We start from the raw sequence: 24426 nt of genomic DNA on the forward strand, positions 1-24426 counted from the left end.
CAAGAATGGTTGATGCTGAAGTTGAGCCTGCAGACAGTGCTTCAGCAATTTCGTCCAGACGCAGTAAAGCACATCGAAGCAGTCGAACCTCTTCTGTTGTGTCTTCGACCACATATTCTGCCAAGCTAAAGATTGAGGCAGAGAGGGCTGCTCTGATAACACGTGCTGAGGCATTAAAGCAAAAGATGGAGATTGACAGACAAGAAGCTGTTCTTAAGGCAAAAAGGGAGGAATGGGAGTTGCAAACAGCTATTGCTGCAGCTAACGCAAAGCTTGAGGTGCTGACTGTGAAGGAGCCAGCCCATAACACTTCTGCTGACTTGGTCAACAAAATGGCTACCTGCCAAAGCGCTCCGGGCCAAAGTATTGGGGCCAGTTTTGGTTTGGTTCAGCCAGAACATGGAGATGTCGGTCGAGAATGTGAGTCGGAGGCAATGCAGGGCTCAGAAAGGAGTAGCAGGCTTCCTCATCCATTGAATAAGAAGGATAATAGCCAGTCTATTACTAGTCAAGGCAGGATGGCTGATGTTAAAGACTTGTTGGATGTCATGAAGCGACAAAACGAGATTACAGAGCTCCTAGTAAAACAACAGAAAGCATCCACTCTCCCCCCTTTGGATGTTCCAGTATTCAGTGGGGATCCACTGGAGTTTGGGTTTTTTATGAAAGCGTTCGAGCATGGGATTGAGGAAAGGACAGACAGCAATAGAGATAGGTTGCGCTTCCTGGAGCAGTTCACCCAAGGGAGACCCAAGGTTCTTGTTCGTAGCTGTTCGCACATGTATCCTGACAGGGGCTACGCTGAAGCTAAGAGGCTTCTGCGCAAGCATTTTGGGGATGAATATACTATTCCCTCAGCCTACATTGAAAGAGCTCTAAAATGGCCTGTAATCAAGCCAGAGGATGGTGATGCACTGATGGAGTTTGCTATGTTCCTCACTACTTGCTGTAACACAGTAGATAGCATGGAGTACATTGAGGAGATGGATAGCCCTACTAATATGAGAACAGTCATCTCCAAGCTTCCTTTTAAATTAAGGGAAAGGTGGAGGGGTTTCGCCTGTGACATTCAAGAACATACAGCAATGAGAGCTAGATTTGCTGATCTGGTCAGTTTTGTAGAGAAGCAGGCAAAGATCGCTTCTCACCCATTGTTTGGTAACATTCAGGACACCACTTTGTCTAGAGACAAGGGCAAAGCAAAGGTGTGCAGAGAGAATGCTCTGAAATTCAAGGAAAGGGAAAGCATCTTTGCTACTAATACAGCACCTGTATTAAACAGTGCAGAGCAGACAAAGAGGGAAAGGGAAAATATAGGCTCTACAGGTGGAAGACAGTGTCTTTTCTGTCATAAGGGAGGGCATAACCTCAGTACCTGCAGACTCCTCAAGCAAAAGCCTCACAGAGAAAGGCTTGATTTCCTCAAATCAAAGAGCTTGTGTTTTGGTTGCCTGTCACAGGGGCATCTGAGCAAAGGCTGCCAGCAAAGACACATGTGTGAGACTTGTTCTCAGAAACATCCCACCATTCTGCATAAGGAGCAGTACTCTTCTCCTGATAGTGACAGTAAAAGTATCAGAGAACCAGCAGCAAGTTTTTCTCCAGCAGCAGGCAGTGAAACATGCGGTTGTACGCATGAATCATACGCGTTCTTAGACCCAGGAAGCACTGGAACCTTTTGTACAGATGAGCTGATGAAGGATTTACAGGTCACAGGAAAAAAGTCCAACATTCTGCTCCGCACTATGGGAAAGGAAGCGACAATCAGTACTCATGTCGTTAAGGGTCTCGAGGTCAGTGGTTTGGATGAGGACAACTTTTTGAAGATTCCCCAGGTTTTCACACAGGCAGAGATTCCAGTAACAAAGGAGAACATTCCACAACAAAGCGATGTGGACAGATGGCCTTATTTGAAGGAGGTTCAGCTCAAGCAGATTGATGGAAAAATTGGTATGTTAATAGGCACGAATGTACCAAAGGCGCTTGAGCCCTGGAAGGTTATCAACAGTGAGGGCAACGGCCCATATGCTGTAAAAACTGCACTAGGCTGGACGATTAATGGACCTCTGCTAAGAGAAGAGGGTATTGCTCAAGGAGCTGTTGAGTGGCCACCGGTGATGGTGAACAGGATATCGGTGACAAAGCTAGAGGAGCTCTCGCAGCAGCAAATGAAGTATGACTTCCCTGAGCATGAGTTATCTGAGAAAATGGAAATGTCAGCCAGAGAAAGACAATTTATGGAGTCTGTGTCACTGTCAGTGAAGCAGATTCATGGTCACTACACCATTGGCCTTCCTTTAAAGAACAAGGGGGCTGCATTTCCAAACAACCATGTTGTGGCGGTACAAAGAGCAGAAGGCCTGAAACGGAGGCTGTTAAGAGACAGTGAGTTTCATCAGGAGTACACAAAGTTTATGACAGAGACACTGGAAAGGGGCTATGCCGAAGAAGTTCCTGTGGCAGAAACTTGTAAAAGTGGTAGCAGAATATGGTATCTCCCGCATCATGGGGTCTACCACCCAACCAAGCACATGTTGAGAGTGGTATTTGACTGTGCATCCACGTATCAAGGCATGTCACTGAACTCACAGCTGTTGCAGGGGCCAGACTTAACCAATTCCCTCATAGGTGTTTTGATGAGGTTCAGGCAGGAACCAGTTGCCTTCATGTCTGATATTGAAGGCATGTTTCATCAAGTCAGGGTTCCCGATGAAGATGCTGATCTGTTGAGATTCTTGTGGTGGCCACAGGGAGATCTTGGTAAAAGCCTCAAGGAATACAGGATGGTAGTTCACTTGTTCGGTGCAACTTCTTCACCAAGCTGTGCATGCTACGCGCTGCAAAGGTGTGCTGAGGACAATCAGGCGAGGTTCAACCATATTGCAACGAACACTGTTCTAAGGAACTTTTATGTGGATGATTGCCTGAAGTCTGTCAGCACTGAAGAGCAGGCAATCTCACTGATTCGGGACCTCAGGGCTTTGTGCGCTGCAGGAGGTTTCAAGCTCACTAAGTGGATTTCCAACAGCAGAGCGGTGCTTGCGTCTATACCTGAGGATGACAGGGCCAAAGAAGTCAAGGAGCTCGATCTTGAAAGGGACTGCCTCCCTATTGAAAGAGCTTTAGGGGTTCAGTGGTGCGTGGAGTCTGACACGCTGAAATTTAGAGTTCTGGTTGAGAGCAAACCACTCACAAGGAGAGGACTGCTTTCGATGGTAAGCACCATATATGACCCACTTGGGATTTTATCCCCTCTGATCTTGCCAGTGAAGCACATCCTGCAAGAGCTAAGCAGAACAAAGCATGCATGGGATGATTTCATGCCAGAAGCTCTGTCTCTGCAGTGGCAACAGTGGGTCGGCAGTTTGCACCACTTAGCTAGGTTTGAGGTAGACAGATGTGTGAGACCAGTCAACCTTGGCAAGATCTCTTCAGCTCGACTTCATCACTTTGCCGATGCTAGTGAAAGGGGGTATGGCATAGCCACATATCTGGTTTCAAAAAACAATCTGAACCAGCCACATAGTGCTTTCATTATTGGTAAAGCCAGGGTTACACCATTGAAGGCAGTGACCATACCACGACTCGAGCTTACTGCTGCAGTGGTGGCAGCAAAGATGGACAGGATGGTAACAGCCGAACTGGAGTTGGAGTTGGAGGAGTCTGTCTTTTGGACGGACAGCACGTCGGTGATTAAGTACCTCAAGAATGAAACAGCGAGGTTTCGTACGTTTGTTGCCAATCGAGTTGCTGCCATCAAGGATAGATCAGCTGTCTCTCAGTGGAGATATGTGAACACTTCGGCCAATCCTGCAGACTTTGCTTCCAGAGGGCTCAGTGTTGGTGCCTTTCTCAAGGCGAAGACATGGATCACGGGTCCAGATTTCATTTTGAAACCAGAAATGGAGTGGCCAGTAATGCCAGACAGTGTATGCCAGCCAATCTGTAATGACTCAGAAGTCAAAGAAGCATCAGTATATGCTCTTGTGGTTGAAGAAGCTGCAGACGCCACCTCTCAGCTCATTCATCATTACTCAAGCTGGCGTCGGGTTAAAAGAGCCGTTGCATGGGTCTTGAGATTAAAAGGTGTGCTGAAGCTTCTTGCTCAAAAGAGGAAGGATTTAAAAGAGAATCTCTATGATGGAAGGTTGGAGCAGGAGAAGCAAATGACACACTTCAAGGCTAACCTTCCCATCTTGCCATCAGCATATAGCCACTCTCATTCTCAGATCTACTCACGAGGATCTTGGGCATTGTGGCAGGAATCATGTCCTATCAAAGGTACGGCAGAAGTACTGGATACTAAGATCTCATGCTGCTGTCCGGAAGATTTTGTCCCGGTGCGTCGCCTGCAGACGGCATCATGGGAAAGCGGTAAGTCAGATCATGGCAGATCTTCCTACTGAAAGGCTCACGCCCGATGAGCCACCGTTCACAAGTGTCGGTGTGGACTACTTTGGTCCCTTCGAAATCAAAAGGGCGTGGTTTTTACCTGCTTGACAGTGAGGGCTGTGCATATTGAGTTGGCAAATTCATTGGACACGGACTCTTGTATTCATGCCTTGCGGAGGTTCATTGCTAGGAGGGGACAGGTTCAGTTGATGCGTTCTGACAATGGAACAAACTTTGTAAGTGCAGAGAGGGAGCTGCGGGAAGCAGTGCGTGCTTTGGATAATGCAAAGATTCAAGAAGCCTAGTTGGTTAAAGGCATCACATGGATATTCAACCCCCCAGCTGCCTCGCATTTTGGAGGAGTTTGGGAGCGGCAGATACGGTCCATACGCAAAGTGCTCAGCTCCGTTGTGGAGCAGCAGATCCTTGATGAGGAGGGTCTGCACACACTGCTGTGTGAGGTAGAGGCGATTATCAATAGCTGCCCTATCTCAAGAGTCTCTACCGATCCGAATGACCTGGAGGCCTTGACGCCAAACCATTTGCTTTTGATAAAAGCCAAAACTCCGCTACCTCCTGGAGTATTCAGCAGGAGCGACTTGTACTCGAGGCGTAGATGGCGTCAAGTCCAGTACTTGGCGGATTTGTTTTGGACACGGTGGATCAAGGAGTATCTGCCAGACTTGCAAAGGCGACAAAAGTGGGCCCAGCCACAAAGAAATATCAGTCAAGGTGATATTGTTCTCATCGTGGATGATTCCGCTCCAAGAAATTCATGGCTAATGGGTCGAGTGATTCAGACGTTTGAGGATGCCAAGGGTCGGGTTCGTCAAGCCAAGGTGAAAACCAGCAAAAACATTCTCCTACGACCTGTGGCGAAGCTTTGTGTGCTGCTAGAGTGTGATATGTAGCGCCCCTTCTACATATTACTCAAGAGACAGCGGTAAAGGCTGGTCTCCTACGGCGAGTCATGTGCTTGAACCTCTGACTCCATTCCCTAATCTCCTCAACATACACACATACACGCATCCGCGAAGACATGTTCCAGCTTAAGAAGAGTTCCTGCTGTAACAAGAAAAAACAAAGTTTCTGTTGGAATAAGGACATTAATGTGCCATATGAGCAGTTCAAGTACTTTGTATATTTGCCTGTTCGTTATCTGGAAGGTTTGATTTGTTGTTCTGAACAATATATAAGTGTATGTATAAGAGTAATTGTTTTGTGGCTCACAAGAACAATTAGGGGCCAGGATGTTGGAGCCAAGTCCAGGCCAATATTTTACTCAGTTACATCATGCCATATTTAAGTATTTGTCATGATCTTTATGTTTTTATTATAATCTTGATCATTTTAGGTTATAATGTAATATGCTGTGCTCCATAAATTAATCCTGCTTTGTTAGTCTGTTGTTGTTGTAAAGTGTTGGTAGATGTCGTAAAGGGGGTGTGTATTTGGCCCGCATGCGGAGGGGTAGGGGAAAAAGGTTAGGTAAGCAAGCAGGACGTGGAGCAACAGTTTTCTGACCGTCGCCGTTTTAATGTTATTTTTTGTAGCCACACAAAGGGAATATAAACGGAGCTCCCACCAGAGGCATTTGTTTTGTACCTTTCGATTTGTAAGGAAAATAAATGTTTTGCCCCTTTTTTCCTTCGCCTCATTTTTTGCTACCGGAAGGCATCCAAGAGACTTAACAAGAGCACGAGTCAGAAACTTTACGTTCTGCAGAAGCGGCAAAGAAGGACCGAAGGTTGCCACTACAATGATATTGCCAGCTCTGCTGAGGTAACGAGAGTTTGCAGTGACCTCCAGCCTGGGCAGAGAGCAGCCAGTGATCTTCTGGGCTGTGTTGATGACCCTCTGCAGTACTTTCCTGTCCGCAGCTGAGCACCCTGCATACCATGATGTTATGCCGTACGTTAGGATGCTCTCTATGGTGGCTCTGTAAAATGTCACCAGCAGCCTCTCCTCCAGGTTGTTCCTCCTGAGCACTGTCAGAAAGTGGAGACGCTGCTGGGCCTTTTTAACCACCGCCGTGGTATTTGCAGTCCAGGAGAGGTCATCAGAGATCTGCACGCCCAGAAACCTCATGGAGTGTACCCTCTCCACACAGTTCCCGTGAATGTAAAGTGGGGCCGGGTCTGCTCTGCCCTTCCTGAAGTCCAAGATAAGTTCTTTAGTTTTCGTGGTGTTCAGTTGGAGGTTGTTAACTGAACACCTCTCAGTCAGTCTGTTGACCTCCTCTCTGTAGTCCGACTCATCCCCCCTTGAGATGAGTCCAACCACTGGACTCTAGTGTCCAAGTGAGTGAGTGATGTTAAATGCAGAGCTGTAGTCTATGAAGAGCATTTTAACATAATTCCCCCTTCTAGTGTCCAAGTGAGTGAGTGATGTGTGGAGGAGATGAGAGATGGCATCGTCTGTGGAACGATTTGGACGGTAAGCGAACTGTAGTGGGTCCAGTGTGTCTGGTAGTGAAGAAATGATGAAGTCTCTGACCAGGCGTTCAAAACACTTCATCACTACTGAGGTGAGGGCTACAGGGCGGTAGTCATTGAGAGAAGCAGGGTGGGGTTTCTTCGGGACAGGAACAATGATGGACTCTTTGAAGCATGTGGGGATCACCGACTGAGATAAAGAGATGTTGAATATCTCAGTGAACACAGGAGCTAGCTGGTATGCGCAGTCTCTGAGGATACGACCTGGGATGCCGTCTGGTCCTGCTCCTTTCCTGGTGTTCACTCTCTCTCTCCTTACTTCATGCTCGGAGATGACGAGCACGTTTCTGGTGCTGGCAGTATCTTCCTGTCTGCAGCTGTTAGCGCCGCTAGCACTAGCATTGTCGGAGTCCTTAGCTGCAGCCTCGAAGCGAGCATAGAAAGTGTTCAGCTCGTCTGCCAGAGTCACGGCCGCGTTCGTCATACCGGTTGTTTGGTGCTTTATAGTCCGTTATTGTCCTTAGTCCCCGCCACAGGCTCCTAGAGTCACTCTGTTGGAGTTGTGACTCTAGTTTCCTCCCGTAGAGCTGCTTCGCCTCTTTCACCGCCCTCCGCACGTTATATGACGCGGCTTTGTACGGGTCCATGTCCCCCGTCGTGAGTCCCGTGTTGTAGGCAACGGTGCGGGATCTCAGAGCATCGCGGATGGTTTTATCCACCCACGGCTTCTGGTTGGGAAACGTTGTGATATTCTTTGTCTCCACAGTATCATCCGCTAGTTTCCCGATGAATCCCACAACCGCTTCCGTAAACACGTTGACATCATCATCGGAGCTGTTTCTGAACATGCCCCAGTCTGCGTCGTCGAGTGCGTCCTGTAACGCGGCCACCGATTGATCCGTCCAGCGCGCCACCTTCCTCTGAACCGGAACTTCCTGTTTCAGCCTTTGTTTGTATTTTGGCATGAGGAAGATGGCGGCGTGATCAGATTTGCCAAACGGAGGGCGAGATTGTGCCTTGTAGCCATCCTTGACCGTAGTGTAGCAGTGGTCCAGTGTCCTTTCACCTCTGGTGGGGCAGGTGATGTGTTGATAAAAGTTCGGCGCTGCGCGTTTGAGGTTGGCACTATTAAAGTCCATGTGTTAGAATGGCCCAGTCAAAGTCCAGATCTAAATCCATTCGAGAATCTGTGGCAAGATCTGAAAACTGCTGTTCACGAACACTGTCCATCTTATCTGACTGAGCTGGAGCTGTTTTGCAAAGAAGAATGGGCAAGGATTTCAGTCTCTAGATGTGCAGAGCTGGTAGAGACATACCCTAAAAGACTGGCAGCTGTAATTGCAGCAAAAGGTGGTTCTACAAAGTATTGATTCAGGGGGCTGAATAATTACGCACACCCAACTTTTCAGTTATTTATTTGTAAAAAATGTTTGGAATCATGTATGATTTTCGTTCCACTTCTCACGTGTACACCACTTTGTATTGGTCTTTCACGTGGAATTCCAATAAAATTGATTCATGTTTGTGGCTGTAATGTGACAAAATGTGGGAAAGTTCAAGGAGGCCGAATACTTTTGCAAGCCACTGTAGGTACAGCTCCCCAGTGGGGAGCTTGGGACCAGCTTGGGGCACCAGCGAAGGGAAAATTAAGTGTAAACTATAATTTCTCCCTATCAGTTTTAACCAATAAGATAGATCCACATTCTCATATAAAACTTTGTATACCACTAGGCTAGGATACTGTTTTGGGAAGACTGACTGCAGCTAACTGTTTTAGAGCCTGCAGTTTTCTGAACAAAAAACATCCATGTAAATGATACTTTTTAATAATTTAATGCCTTGATCCACTATGGATAATTTGGACACTTTGTTTTTCTTATATTTATGAACTTTATTTTTATACATTTGTTAAAACAAAACAAAAAAAGAAAAGTAAACGGATCACACAAGGCTAATTGCAACTGCACGAAGAATAATAAAACCATAAATTAAAAACACTGACAAACAAAAAAAACACTGCTTTTGTATGTTTAAATACTTATAGAAAAATGGGAATCCTTGGTCAGTGTAGATGGTTACAATAAGAGAAAACAGTCTTCCTCTGTGAATTCTTCCAAGAACGTTCTCTCTGCTCAGCAGACCTGGAGGTGCTGGCTCTTGTGTTAACTATATTCAACCAATAATGGCTTCTTTCTCTCATTTGACCTAATGTTCTGAAATGCTTCTGAGGGGACTGCAAACGTATTTTAAAGACCTTATAGTGCCGTATGACTCCAATAAAGCACTTTGCTCTTAGACTTCTGGCTTACCTGTGGTTCCTAGGATATTTAAAAGTAGTATGGGAGGCAGAGCCTTTAGCTTTCAGGCCTCTCTTCTGTGGAACCAGCTCTTAGATCGGATTCGGGAGATAGACACTAATTTTAAGATTAGGTTTAAAACTTTCCTTTTTGACAAAGCACTTCCACACTATGTCTTTGTTTTCGCTCGCCCCCCTCACCTCAAACCAGTCACAGTAGATAGCTGTTTTTCCTTCTCATTGTCACCAAAGTGCTTGCTCACAGGTGGTCGTCTGAATCTTGGGGTTTCTGTTATAATTGTAGGGTCTTTAACTTACAGTGTTAAGTACCTTAAGGCGACTGTTGTTGTGATTTGGTACTACATAAATAAAACTGAATTGAATAAATGTGGTCTTAAAACCAATCAAAATATTAACAAAGCCCATTCAGATTCCTCTGTAATCTGAATATGTAAACCATTTGTCTTTGTAAATCATTTCATACTTTTTTTTGTCTAATGTCAGCTACTTATAATAAAATACTATGCAAAAGCGCTGGCTATAGCTTGTTTTGAAAAACTATACCATTTAGTAATAAAACTATAAAGTGAGCATATTAGTAAGCAACGTAGTGGCTAAAAGTCTGTCATGATAACTTTTGTTGACGTGTTTACTGTAATCAGATATTTGTATATGTAATTTATCACAACATCAAAAAAAAAACATTTAACTCTTTTTTTAAACTTTATTATTTCTTTTTCAGATCAAAATACATTTTACTCTGGTTAATGACTACTGCCCCCGTGTGTTTAGAGCTCCTGCTCTTGTTTCTGCTTAAAGTTTTTTATTTATTTATTGACGATCTAAAAACAATCGATCGATCTAAAAAGTCACGTGGGCCTTTCCAGCAACATTTTTTGCGGCATTTTGTCTTTAAATGACAAAAACGATGTTTGACAATTAATTTAAAGGTCAGGGGTACGTCTACTACGCATGCGCGTGTTCAGATCTTGGTGTTTTAGTGTGAGCTAGAGAAGTGATAAAGTTTGAATGGCAGGAATGGGCTTTTAGGAGTGTGCCGTGTCCACGTCTGAAGCTCAGTACAGAGTGTGCAGTGCAGGAAAAGAAAAGTATGACAGCCAACGAGGATCAAGAGGTATGAAAGAACGCAAGAATGCTGTTAGCGTCTAACTGCTAGCTAGTTGACGGTAGCGTGACTGTTAGCATTGATCGGGGTGGTCCTCGGTTCCAGACAGCAGCCAAGTTAACAGACTGTTATTATTTCGGGTACAAAAGCTCAGCGACACTTTCCCAGCTCATCCCGGTTCAGATGTCGCTCACGACACCTTCCATTCAGAAGTCTACAAGGTTAATCTTGTACCTGCAGCGACAAACAGGGATTCAGCCCGTGTGTTAGCCGGCACACAGCAGTTTTCCACCGCTACTGTGTTGTTGCTTCTCCGGCTCCTTGTGATGGTGACTTGTTTCGGCTTAGATACAAAGATCGTAAAAGCAATGAATTTAGCACATACGAGTGTATAAGGCCTTGTGACAGACCTCTGTCCTTTGCTAAGCTAATGACTGTATTTCTCAGGGTTGTCTGGTAGCGTGCTGTCTGATGTGTTCTTGATGTACTTCAGTCCTGATGATATTCCTGTTACTTCACTTGTTTATGTGATCCCAGATGGAGCTCGAAGCTCTTCGCTCCATCTATGAGGGGGATGAATGTTTCAAGGAAATCAGTCCAGTTTCTTTCCAATTTAGGGTGAGTATGTCCACCGTACTGTCCAAGGCTGTGCAAAAAAGATTGTCTTCTGCAGTCCTCTAGCATCCAGTTTCAGAACTATGGTCATAGAATTAAAACAAGAAATTTGAGCCATCATGCTCGTAGCTACTTTAAAACGTTAACAAACTTAAAGGCTGAATTCAGTGTCAGTAACCTTCTCGTCTTTTTGAATATTACACAAAAGGTAGGAGAACTCGAGGACAGCAAAGCATTCATTCTGGACATCACATGGCCTGAGACGTACCCTGAAACTGCTCCACAGATCTCACTTGAAGCTTTTTTCAACAACAGGATGTAAGTTCCAAGTATACTGATCCCTTAGTTTGTGTTAAATTCAAGTCTTTGAAGAAATGGTAAATGGACTGTTTCTTATGTAGAACCTATAGTCCTCATTCATGCACTTTTTTTTCTATGGTTGAGTGCTTTCTAATATTTACACACACATACTCATCTAACTTGGAGTTAGTATCTTGACCAAGGATATTTGATTCAAATGATTCACTCCTGCATCAAGCCTCCAAAATTGGCCTTTTTCACTCTTTTGAAAGAGAAAACTATTTTCATGTAGTTCTTTCTAACCAGCTTGGTGTGAGCACTTTGTTCTTCAACGCACCCTGAATTCTGAGGGGGATTTTTGTCATTTCTCTGTGTTTTCAGTTTTATTTCTTTGTCCTCAGTTTGAATTTGTTAAACCAAGATTTTGGACTAACAGCTCTTTTAGAATTAGCTGTTGATGGAAAAACTACTTTTGTTTGCTGTCAAACTGCTATCTTTGGCATTTTTCAGAGATTCGGCTAAAGAAATTAGCTGAATCTATGAAACTATTTACAATAATGATATGTCATTTGAAACTGAACATACAGATCTAATGTTTTTTGCAACAGGCTGCTGGTAACAACGTGTCGGAAGATACTATTTAAAGTTGGTTTCTTTGCTATTTGTCATGTGTGGTCACAACACTAGTTTCATTGCTTGACTTTAACTGCTTGAATGGTTCATAGGTCAGGGTTAAAAGGCTTAAAAAAGCTCTTTCCTCTGGAAAAAGGTCCGGTATGAGGACCTGACCTAAAAGTAATTTAAAAAGAAGCCGATGGCCAAAGAGAAACTTTGAAAGACTCACAAAACACAGAACTTTTGCTTAAAAGAATATCAAAAATGGCTGTTTATAACAACAAACCAAGACTTTTGCACAGTACTGTATTTACAGTATTGAAGAGTGCAGGGTGAGACTGTGGCTGATGGACAGTACTTGAGGATTTTCTTTTCTTTCCATCATCTTGCTTTGAAAACAGCTCAGCAGAGACGAAGCAGCTGATCCTGGCAAAGTTGGAGGAGCAGGTGGAGGCTAACCTGGGTGCTGCAATGATGTACACTCTGTTTGAGTGGGCAAAGGAGAACCAGGAGACGCTCATGGAGAACCACAAGTCTATAGTAACGGCTGTGGTCAGTACATTATTATTTCCCAATATTACCATAATAAAGAACAGCGTTTCTTCCTCTGTGAAAAGTTTTGGTGTCATCCTCGACAGTACTCTTTCAATTCACACACTAATAATGTTACTCTGTCTGATTATTTTCAATTGCGCAACATTAATCGTCTCCGTCCTTTTCTCACCCCCACATGTCACTGCCATTCTTGTCCATAGCCTTGTTACTTCCTGGATTGATTATTGTAATTCACTTCTTTTTGGTCTTACTCAAAAATCCATCCACAAGCTCCAACGCGTCCAGAACTCTGCTGCCTGTATCATCACCAGGACCCCTTCTATCCACCACATCACTCCTGTCTTGCAGCAGCTTCACTGGCTCCCGGTCAAATATGGCATCAATTTCAAAATACTCTTGCACACATTTAAGGCTATTCATCATCTCTCCCATCCATATCTCTCTGATCTGGTTAAGATCACCGCCCCATCTCGTTGTCTCAGATCTACTTCTTCCCTTTCACTCTCCGTCCCCTCCCCCCGTCTTGCCACCATGGGGAGCAGGGCTTTCAGCTGCTCTGCTCCACGACTCTGGAATTCCCGACCTCCTGATTTAAGAAACATCTCTTCCTTCTCTCTCTTTAAGTCCCAACTCAAAACTCACTTGTTCAAAATAGCTTATCCCACATAACCTCCCACTCTGCTCTTTTATTAGTTTATGTCTTATGCTTTTACGATTGTGTGAACTGCTTGCTTTTATCTTGCTTTTTATTCTAATGTGTACAGTGACCTTGAGTGTTAATAATAATAATAATAATAATAATAATAATAATAATAATAATAATAATAATAATAATAATAATAATAATAATATTATTATTATTATTAGCTGGTAAAAGGTGGAAAATATCCCAGCTCCTGTTATGGTTTTGTTAGCACTGCATGTAGTTTTTTGGTTAGATCTCCAAAAGTTGATTCTGTTCATCTGTTCGTAGCGTTTTGTGGGAGAAAAGTTTCATCACTCATCCAAGTGACTTCTTCAGTCTCAGCTGACTGCAGCTTTCAATCTTATAAACAGGACATTTGCATAATGACTGAAACCAGCCCACTGAAGGAAGAATGGGCTGGGAGGTCAGTTCCTTAATCTTAATTATGCAAATACTCATGACCACTGATCAAAGCCCACTGATCAATAACCATGAGTACCATTTACAGAGAGTTGGGGAATGGCTGCAATCACAGCATTGTAAGATGGTGACAGATGTACCCTTGGGCCCCCTCCTCGATTCAGAGATGGTCTTTCCCTTTTCACGTAAATGGCCTCCAGGGCCCTATTTCAGGAAGCCGGTTTAGAAAACTGAGTGAAAAACGATACTCAGGGTTGAGTAACCCCGAACTGTCCAACTCGGAATATTCGGTTTCACAAAGGCTGATAACAATTAGTTCAGTCAACGCAGAGTTGCTTTAACCCCAAGTTAAGCGCGCGCGCACGAGGATACATAAAGCCCTGATTAGTGGAGCACAGATTAAGCGAGTCACCATGGAGATGGAGGGAAAGAAGGCGCGGTCAATGTATTTTACAGCGCTTGAAGCCGAAATTCTGATGGCAGCATATGCCGATAACATGCAAATTTTGCGGGAAAAAAGTAACACGGCCTCAGCTGCAAAAGAAAGGGAGCATGCATGGCAAAACATAGCCGACAGAGTCAATGCGTGAGTGTTAATTTAAACATTGATCTAGGGATTTCCACCCATTTAACACGTTATTTTTTTTTTCTTTTCTTTTTTTTGCCTGTCCCGTTTGGCTCTTTTGCCATCAGAATTGTTGTCTAAAGGCAAAGAAAGATGCCCAACGGATTTACTTTACCAAATTGACCATCCCAGCCTTGCCGTAATGGTTCATTTGATTCACCAGGGCTCTAGACTAACTTTTTGACATGGGCGCACCGGTACGCCTAACTTTAAAAATTTAGGCGTACCGGCACAAAAGTTAGGCGCACTCAAATTTTTCAACCGCATCGCTTAACACCGCAGTTTTACATGTGCACTTTCTTTGGGGGGGGGAAGTCCATACAGACAATATTAATTTCTAAATTATTAACTAACAAACTTGTGCTTAAAGTGCTTTGTCAATATTGTAGAAAATGTTAAAAACTTAATCATCATCTTGGCCTCCTCTGACAACCTGTTTGCTGCTGTCTGCTGCTGAAAGGCCGTGGGGAGAGGGGACACTTGGGCAGTGCATTTACTGCAGCATATAATGTGTTTTCTGGATACACTGTGCTTTTTCAGCATTCAAATATTGATGGCACCGTGTCAGAGCACTGGCTATGAATTTCAGACAGATCAGGCCTTAACTTAACAAAAAAGTTATCAATAGTTCTTTTCATCTTTTCTTATTACCCACAGCTACAGTACATCCACTTCTCTCAGGCCTAGGCTGCTCACTAGGGCTGAGTATCATCACTGATTTCTATAATCCATTCAATTCCGGTTCTCAAAGTCCTGATTTGATTCAATTTAGCCTCAGACAGTCAGAAATATTATAATTCTGATCATTTATCAGTACTGATACACATGAGACTTCATCAGAATTGTGAAAATCACAGCAGATGCCTTTGTGTGAAAGTAACTGAGAATAAAACACAGGAAAACATGAAGGAGATTTTCCTGGTCTGGCTTTTTATAGCAGATAACCTTAAAAATATTCTGCAATTTTGCATAATTTTAAGAAATTTAAATTTCTTCAGTATTGAACAGCAGAAATTAGGCTTTCTTGTCCGAGGTCATTTAAGTGAAAAAAGAAAAAGCGCTGTAAACAACGCTAGACTGGTGGGTAATAAGCGAATGAATAATGCAGAAAACAGATTTGAGACGGGAAACTGTTCCTGAAGTACAGAGAGAGAGAGAGCTGTGCAGGAAGTGTGATTTTTATCGTGGTGGAAGCAAAACAGCAAAAGTCAGAGGGAATTCATGACGACATTGATCAAATGTGAAGCGCAGTTTGCTGCTTCTTTTGCTGCAGGCTCGGTGAATTTTGGTTGGAGAGAGGCAAAACCTGCAGCTCAGAATCAGCGCAAAAAGACGTAAACACAGCGCGGACCCGAAGAATCGCTAAGCTCCGACAGCGTGTCCGTGTTCAGGCCGTCGGGTGAGAAAGCCGAGAAAGACGAAGCTGATTCTGATGTGTTGGGTCCGCTCCGTGTTTAGGTCTTTGTGTGGAATCCGTTAATGAATTGATATCGCTTTATTCAAGCTACTCACCTCTCTCTTCCACCTGCACTTTCAACTGGACCACGGCCAATCAGAGAGGTCCCGCCCCTGACTATCTCTGATTGGTTTAGTCCACGATAGGGGCATAATGTGTGTCTGTTGTTGACCACACGGAGAGTTACAGAGATTTTTTTTTTTTGTTACCGGAACAGTTGGTCGCACCTGTGCGACCAAATATTTATTTTTAGTCGCACCACTGAAAAATTTGGTCGCATTTGCGACCAAATTGGTCGCACTCTAGAGCCCTGTTCACCTTTTATTGTTTATTTTATTTTCACTTGCTGAATACGGGACAGACTTGACTGGGGGAAAGAAGGGTCACCAATATTATACAGAAAGCTCCCGTTTGCAAAAAACCGAAGTGCAATACAAATAATATGTACAGAACTGAGAGAATGTTCGCGGTGTGTCACATGAGCAATATTAGGCCTGAGGATGTTATTCAAATAAATTATAGATTGTGCTGAAAGACTGTAACGTTCACACAGGAAATCATCAGGAAATGATAAAATGTCCAAACGCGCTCTAATCACTCTCTCCCGGCGGAGAGCTCTGCGGAGAATTTGGGCTTCAACATCTACTGGCTCTTCAAGGAAGGGGCACGCCATGTCTGACACTTTGTCAGGTTTCCGACAAAGAGGCGGAGAAGGTCAGGGTTAGTTGAAGTAAACCTGCTAGGGGGCAGGTTAGCTTCACGGAGTGTGTCGTCATAGTAACTCACTCAGAATTAATCTAAACTCGCTTTGTGAAACTGAAAACCCAGAGTTTTCGTTAACTCAGGGTATACTTACTCAGAGTTTGCACTAAACCGGCTTCCTGAAATAGGGCCCAGGATGTTACATCCTCATGATTGAAAGAGTGTCCACTGGCCTGTAGGTGTAAATAGACTGCAGAGTCCTGGCCTGACGAGGTGGCTCTTCTGTGTTGTAGCCAGAGGTTGTTTGGTTTCCCCGATGTATAAATCCTGGCAATCCTCCTGCACTTAACAGCGTACACTATGTTACTCTGTTTGTGTCGGGGGACCCGATCCTTGGGGTGGACCAGTTTTTGGCGCAGTGTGTTTTGGGGTTTAAAAGCCACAGAGACCCGGTGTTTAGAAAAAATGCATCTCAACTGCTCCGATACTCCTGACACGTACGAATCACTACAGGTCACTTAGTCAGCGGTTGTCCTTCTCTCCTGGATCAGCTGGCGCTTTCTTTAGGTGCCTTTCCAGCTTTGACAAAAGTCCAGCTGGGATAACCACATTTACTCAGGGCCTTCTTGCTGTTCTTCTGCCTCCCTGGCTGCTGTGTCAGTGGGGATGGTGTTCGCTCTGTGTTGTAGCGTCCTGACGACACCCAGTTTATGCTTCAGTGGATGATGAGAGTCAAACCTTAGATACTGATCCGTATATGTAGGTTTATGGTACACGTCAGCTTTTAGATGTCCTCCATTACTGATGGAAATCTCACAGTCTAAGAAGGCTAACCTGCCACTTTTCATATCCTCCCTGCTGAATTTGATGTGTCGGTCCACTGAGTTAATGTGATATGTGAATTGTGGTACATCCTGAGATTTGATTTTCATCCAGGTGTCATCCACATATCTGAACCAATGGCTTGGTGGTGTTCCAGGGTAGGATGGCAAAGCCCTCTTTTCCACTTCTTCCATGTACAAATTGGCCACGATGGGTGAAACTGGGGAGCCCATGTTTCTGCCTGTAGAACTGACCCTTGTATGTGAAATAGGTGGAATGAAGACACAGTTCAAACACACTTGGTCGATGCTGCTCTCGATGCTGGTCCTGTTGCTGAGGTTGGGGTCATCCTGTAATCTCCTCCAACACTTCCATGACTGGGATGCAAGTGAACAGAAATGTAACATCGTACGAGATCATGGTTTCATCTGCCTCCATAATGACATCTCTCACCTTCTCAACAAAATGCAGGGTGTTCTGGATGTGGTGTTCAGAGCTGCCCACCAGCTTGAGGATCGAAGCCAGAAACTTGGAGATGTTATAGGTAACAGAGTTGATCATGCAGACAATCGGTCTTAAAGGTGCATCCTGTTTATGTATCTTTGGTAAACCATACAGACTTTGTGTAGACTCCCCTGGGTACAGCCTGTGGTATGAGGTCCACTCAATAGCCATCTCTTCTTCTAACTGCTTCAGACAGTCTATCACAGTCTATAAGGGGGCCTAAGGGTACATCTGTCACCATCTTACAATGCTGTGATTGCAGCCATTCCCCAACTCTCTGTGAATGGTACTCACGGTTATTGATCAGTGGGTTTTGGTCAGTGGTTGTTGATCAGTGGTCATGAGTATCTGCATAATTAAGATTAAGGAACTGACCTCCCAGCCCATTCTTCCTTCAGTGGGCTGGTTTCAGTCATTATGCAAATGTCCTGTTTATAAGATTGAAAGCTGCAGTCAGCTGAGACTGAAGAAGTCACTTGGATGAGTGATGAAACGTTTCTCCCACAAAACGCTACGAACAGATGAACAGAATCAACTTTTGGAGATTTACTTACCTGGATGATTGCACGTGCATCAGGAAGATGCACGCTTTTGCTCAGAATTTAGTGTTTGACTGATTGGCTTGAGTCATCAAAGTTTGAGGGGAATAAACCCAAAATGATAATGTTGTTGTTGTTGTGCAGACGCTGACATCAAACAGTGAGGTGAGTGAACCTGCCACAGCAGCAAAGAAGAAGGAAAAGAAAGAGCAGCTGACTAAAGCCCAGAAAAGAAGGATGATAAACAAAACAGGTACATGAAACTGTGTCCAGTAGCTCGTATTGTTGGATACGTTATAAAAATTCTGCCATATTCTTCTAAAAGCTCTTTAAAATAGAGCTGGTTTTAATTTGGGGATAATGGTAAACTTTTGTGCTCTGACTCTGAATTGGTCAGAGTTGGTCCTAGCACAGACGCCTGTGGAACTCGGTAATTAACCTTCTGGAATTTCTTTGAGTGATCTGGAGAAACTGGAGAAAAGGTCTAAATAAATATCAATGGTATTTAATGTACATACATACTTTTCTCTGAGAAGTTTATGTATTATTTTTTCTTTAATGGTTAAAATTTTGTTTGAAAACATTTATGAGATCATTACTAATTGTGGTTAAAGGAATTCATTGCTGAGTGGATCTCTGACTCTTTGTCAGCCTGGCTACAGTGCTGAAGAGAAACGTAGGGTTGTTCTTATTTTCTTCAGTCAATCATGAACAGTAAGATGTCCTGGCTTTACAGCAGGTGTTTTTTATTTACTTTTTTTTTTTTTTTTTTATAGAGCAACTTTTTTTTTTTTTTTCAGGTGAAGATTATCTAAATTATTGAGATTCCATCTGCATTGCCATATTCCTCTAGTAACTGATTGAAATTGAGGCTGATTATTATGACACAAACTATTCCTATTGATGACTCATTTTGTACTTTTTCCAAGGCTAAAAGAGTCAAGTCAATTATGGCTCTGAGATTAACACAATAAAGTAAAAGCACCACCAGCAAGGCTGTTGGAAACATTTTGATGGAAAATCGTTAGACTGCATATAAAGATGAACGTAGCTGTCATGATGTCCCTCGTTGGTTAGTGTTTCATAATGCATCTACAAGTGTAATAATTGTATTTATATACAGTTGTGATCAGATGTTTACACACACTTAACTTGGGTATTTATGCTGTGGTAATTTTGGGTGTGATTTGTTTAAACAGTTCTTTTTTCTGGGTGGAATGACTATACTGTATTAAGTAGTGGAAGTAACGGTTTAATCCCCTGCTGAATTTGTGAGTTTGCTCAGTTACAATTAAATGAAAAGCTGTTTATAAATGTTTATGATAGTTTGAATTTCAAGTAACAGCATATCACCCAAAAATCCAGATAAACACGCCTCATTAATATTATACATTGATTTGTGTGCCATTGAGTGAAATGAGTATTTGATCCCCAAGCAAAACATGATCCCCCGAGTGAGTACTTGGTGAGAAACACAGCGGTAAGGTGTTTCTTGTAGTTGGTCACCAGGTTTGCCACATCTGATGTTCTGTCTGTTCTATTTAAACTGCCATTTAAAAACTGGAGGCTGTTCATTTCATCAGTTATCAAACATACATACAGTGGGGCAAAAAAGTATTTAGTCAGCCACCGATTGTGCAAGTTCCCCCACTTAAAATGATGACAGAGGTCAGTAATTTGCACCAGAGGTACACTTCAACTGTGAGAGACAGAATGTGGAAAAAAAAATCCATGAATTCACATGGTAGGATTTGTAAAGAATTTATTCGTAAATTAGGGTGGAAAATAAGTATTTGGTCACCTCAAACAAGGAAAATCTCTGGCTCTCACAGACCTGTAACGTCTTCTGTAAGAAGCTTTTCTGTCCCCCACTCGTTACCTGTATGAATGGCACCTGTTTGAACTCATCATCTGTATAAAAGACACCTGTCCACAGCCTCAAACAGTCAGACTCCAAACTCCGCCATGGCCAAGACCAAAGAGCTTTCGAAGGACACCAGGAAAAGTATTGTAGACCTGCACCAGACTGGGAAGAGTGAATCTACAATAGGCAAGCAGCTTGGTGTGAAAAAATTAACTGTGGGAGCAATCATCAGAAAATGGAAGACATACAAGACCACTGATAACCTCCCTCGATCTGGGGCTCCACGCAAGATCTCATCCCGTGGGGTCAAAATGATCATGAGAACGGTGAGCAAAGATCCCAGAACCACACGGGGGGACCTGGTGAATGACCTGCAGAGAGCTGGGACCAAAGTAACAAAGGTCACCATCAGTAACACACTACAACGGCAGGGAATCAAATCCCGCAGTGCCAGACGTGTTCCGCTGCTGAAGCCAGTGCATGTCCAGGCCCGTCTGAAGTTTGCCAGAGAGCACATGGATGATACAGCAGAGGATTGGGAGAATGTCATGTGGTCAGATGAAACCAAAGTAGAACTTCTTGGTATAAACTCAACTCGTCGTGTTTGGAGGAAGAAGAATACTGAGTTGCATCCCAAGAACACCATACCTACTGTGAAGCATGGGGGTGGAAACTTCATGCTATGGGGCTGTTTTTCTGCCAAGGGGACAGCACGACTGATCCGTGTTAAGGACAGAATGAATGGGGCCATGTATCGTGAGATTTTGAGCCAAAACCTCCTTCCATCAGTGAGAACTTTGAAGATGAAACGAGGCTGGGTCTTCCAACATGACAATGATCCAAAACACACCGCCCGGGCAACAAAGGAGTGGCTCCGTAAGAAGCATTTGAAAGTCCTGGAGTGGCCTAGCCAGTCTCCAGACCTCAACCCCATAGAAAATCTGTGGCGGGAGTTGAAAGTCCGTGTTGCTCGGCGACAGCCCCAAAACATCACTGCTCTCGAGAAGATCTGCATGGAGGAATGGGCCAAAATACCAGCTACTGTGTGTGCAAACCTGGTAAAGACCTATAGTAAACGTTTGACCTCTGTTATTGCCAACAAAGGTTATGTTACAAAGTATTGAGTTGTATTTTTGTTATTGACCATACTTATTTTCCACCCTGATTTACGAATAAATTCTTTACAAATCCTACCATGTGGATTCATGGATTTTTTTTTTTTTTTCACATTCTGTCTCTCACAGTTGAAGTGTACCTCTGGTGCAAATTACTGACCTCTGTCATCATTTTAGGTGGGGGAACTTGCACAATCGGTGGCTGACTAAATACTTTTTTGCCCCACTGTATTCAGCAGGGTATCAAATAATTATTTCTTTCAATATATATCGTTAATGACTAAAAAATAAAAAGCACAAGTTTTAATTCATTTTGGATTTCCTCTAAAGTATGAATACAGGCTCAAAATATATACTTGCACTCACTTAAACGTTTTAATAGGTGAATGCCTTCAACTTCTTGTCAACGATCATTAATGACTATGTTTGGCAGCACTCACTGGACTCACCAGTAGTCAGAACAATGGGAAAGTCCAAGGAACTCATTCAAAAGCTAAGAAGGAAAACTGTAGTTGTAGAAGGCCTATTGGAGCCATTTCTAAACAAGTGCAGATTTCAGGATCATCAGTTTAAACCATTGTTCATTAATACATGTTATACGCTTTTGCCAAAAAATGGAAGACAACCCAAACCATCCCCTTTAGCTGAGAGGAAATGAGTTGGAACAACTCAGGAAGTACTAAGGCTCAAGCCTGCCTGGAAGCTGCTGAAACACCAGCATCACTGTGCACAGTCCATTCACCATGGACTGAGAGGGTGCTGACCACAAAAACGTGGTCCAACCTTCCTTTATCTCAAAAGTTCCTGAAAGAGTAGTTGTCATACAGCTAACAGATGCAGAGGAATGGCTTATTTGAAGAGTTTCAGTCAGGTTTCAGAGCTCATCACAGCACAGAAACAGCTTTAGTGAAGGTTACAAATGAACTTATGGCCTCTGACAGTAAAACCCTGAAAGCCTCACTGCAGCATTCAATACTGTTGACCATAATATTTTAGAAGTATTTAACTGCAGTGGTTTGTATCATATCTATCTAATAGACTCCAGTTTGTGCATGTAAATGGAGAGTCCTCTTCACACACTGAGGTCAATTATGATGTTCCACAGGGTTCAGTGCTAGGACCAATTCTGTTTACATTATACATGCTTCCCTTAGGCAGCATCATTAGAAGACATAGCATAAGTTTTCACTGCTGTGCAGATGACACCCAGCTCTATCTGTCCATGAAGCCAGATAACACACACCAATTAGTTAAACTGCAGGAATGACTTAAAGACCTGGATGGCCGCTAACTTTCTGCTTCTAAATTCAGATAAATTGAGGTTATTGTTCTCGGCCCTAACAATTTTAGAAGTATACTATCAAACCAGATGCTTACTCTGGATAGAATTACAATATTGGCTTCTCTTCACTGGCTTCCTGTTAAATCCAGAATCGAATTAAAAACATTCTTCTCATCACATACAAGCTCTTGAATAATGAGCCTACAGAGCACTTAACTCTCAGACTGCTAGGACTAGTGGTTCCTAGAGTATTTAAAAGTAGTATGGGAGGTAGCGCTTTTAGCTTCAGGACCCTGTTCTGTCCAACCAGCTTGCACGTTGGATTCGGGACACAGACACCCTCTCGACTTTTAAGACTAAGCATAAAACCTTCCATTTTTGACAAAATAATTACAATTGGATTAGATGGCCCTGAATTTTCCTCTAGTTATGCTGCAATAGGTCTAGGCTATTCATTAATATAACTGTCATTAGACAGCAGTAAGAGGTTTATAGGTTAGCTTCATAATATTCGAATTCCTGCTTTCAGATCACAAAGGTGAGCTGCCCAGAGGCTGGAACTGGGTTGATGTAATTAAGGTAGGTGTCTTTTAGTGTTTTACCACCAGATGGTGCACTTTGTTCCTTTAAGCACTGTTGTTACAACTTTTTTTTTAATCTTTGTCCTCTTTCCTTGGTCCCTGCTGCTTGACCACCCTCCAGCATGTAAGTGGCAATGGTTAAATGAACATTGTTTGCACATTGTCAACATACAGAGTGACTTACTGTTTCATTTTGCATCCCTGCTGCAGCTCAGTAAAACTGGAGGGAAAGATGAAGACTAGGTTGCACAGACAAGCTACGTGAGGCCGATGGTGTCTGTAATACTCCAGCTACATGCTCCACTCAACATGACTGCTTCCACAATGAGGACAGTGTGTAAAACTGGATCTGCTCACAATCCCAGTTAGACTCTTGACTGTAAGCTGAAAATGACCTGAAGGCTTTGCTGTGCTTGTGGTGGTTTACTACTTTTTTTTTTTTTTTTTTCCTTCCTCACTGCTAGTACAGCTACGGCCAAAGCTTTTAGCAGTCACGTCACTGCAAAATCAAATTTTTTTTAATTTTTTTTTTATTTGAAAACATTTGAAATTCATGAAATATCATAGAAACATGTTTAAAGACAGCAAAGTGTATGAAATTAACCTTTGGCCATAACTGTACATGAGACGGAGAGCACATTAGGCTTTTGTTGAAGAGTGAGTCTCCTGCTCTGTGGTCCGTCAGGGTGAAGTGTGCTGGAGTTTAACTGATCTGCTGCCCAGCACTGAGCTGTTGGGGTTCTCAGCTGAAGCGTTATGCTGCTGTTACTGTGAGGTACCATGTGATGTGTTAAAAGCAGAGCTGCGTGTTACATTTCTCAATATTTTCCTATTTTGATAAATGTTCCTCTGCCCTTTGAATTGTAAAGCCAGAAGTTTTTATATAGAAATAAAATCGATTTTATCTACTGCTGGTCTCAGAACATCATTATTCATTGGCTTGTCTTGTGATAACACTGTTTTGTGCTGCAGTCAGTGTCCATTTCTTGGAGCTGCAAATGGTCATCTTGAATCAAGAATTACTCATGGGTGCAAGTCCGCCAATACCTTCGTCTGAGGTCAATTATATCAGGGCTCTCCCATTGAATAAAAACTGACAAATATATATAAGACAATGCTGAGTAGAATATGTGCCTTGAAGAATGTGATGTGGTTTCTCATCTTTCTCAAACAAAAGCAGGTAATTCAGCCTTTTTGAAGGAAGGTGCTATGATGCATATCTATTAGAGACAGGACTTGAAGTTTTTTCAGTTCTAAGACCAAATGTGGAAGAGTCCCAAATTTTAAGCCAGTGGTCTCAGTGGTCCCTGAGAGCAGCACAAAACAAATTAAATCAAAACTAACTCTGGTCAGATTTTTGTTGATTTGTTCACAAACGACAAGAGTATGTTAAATGAATTACTATACGTTGTTTTAATGATTATAAAAGGAATGTACACATTAGTGAATTGGTGAAAACAAATGACATCCAGTGTCCTGTCAACAGCCATCTCCTAC

General features: G+C 43.1%; 1 protein-coding gene across 1 annotated transcript; it reads left to right on the plus strand.

Annotated features, from left to right (window-relative positions):
- Positions 1 to 10104: 10104 nt before the first annotated feature.
- rwdd4 (RWD domain containing 4) lies at positions 10105 to 22942 on the plus strand. Its single transcript, XM_085351141.1, has 6 exons — positions 10105 to 10258; positions 10787 to 10867; positions 11073 to 11182; positions 12181 to 12331; positions 18232 to 18340; positions 22878 to 22942. The coding sequence occupies exons 1-6, from the start codon at positions 10235 to 10237 to the stop codon at positions 22940 to 22942; spliced, it is 540 nt and encodes a 179-aa protein (XP_085207267.1). The 5' UTR covers positions 10105 to 10234.
- Positions 22943 to 24426: the final 1484 nt, after the last annotated feature.

This window comes from Diplotaxodon limnothrissa, linkage group LG3, assembly GCF_057381915.1.
Source record: "Diplotaxodon limnothrissa isolate DT_005_m linkage group LG3, D_limnothrissa_male_GT1.1, whole genome shotgun sequence".
Classification (NCBI taxonomy): domain Eukaryota; kingdom Metazoa; phylum Chordata; class Actinopteri; order Cichliformes; family Cichlidae; genus Diplotaxodon; species Diplotaxodon limnothrissa.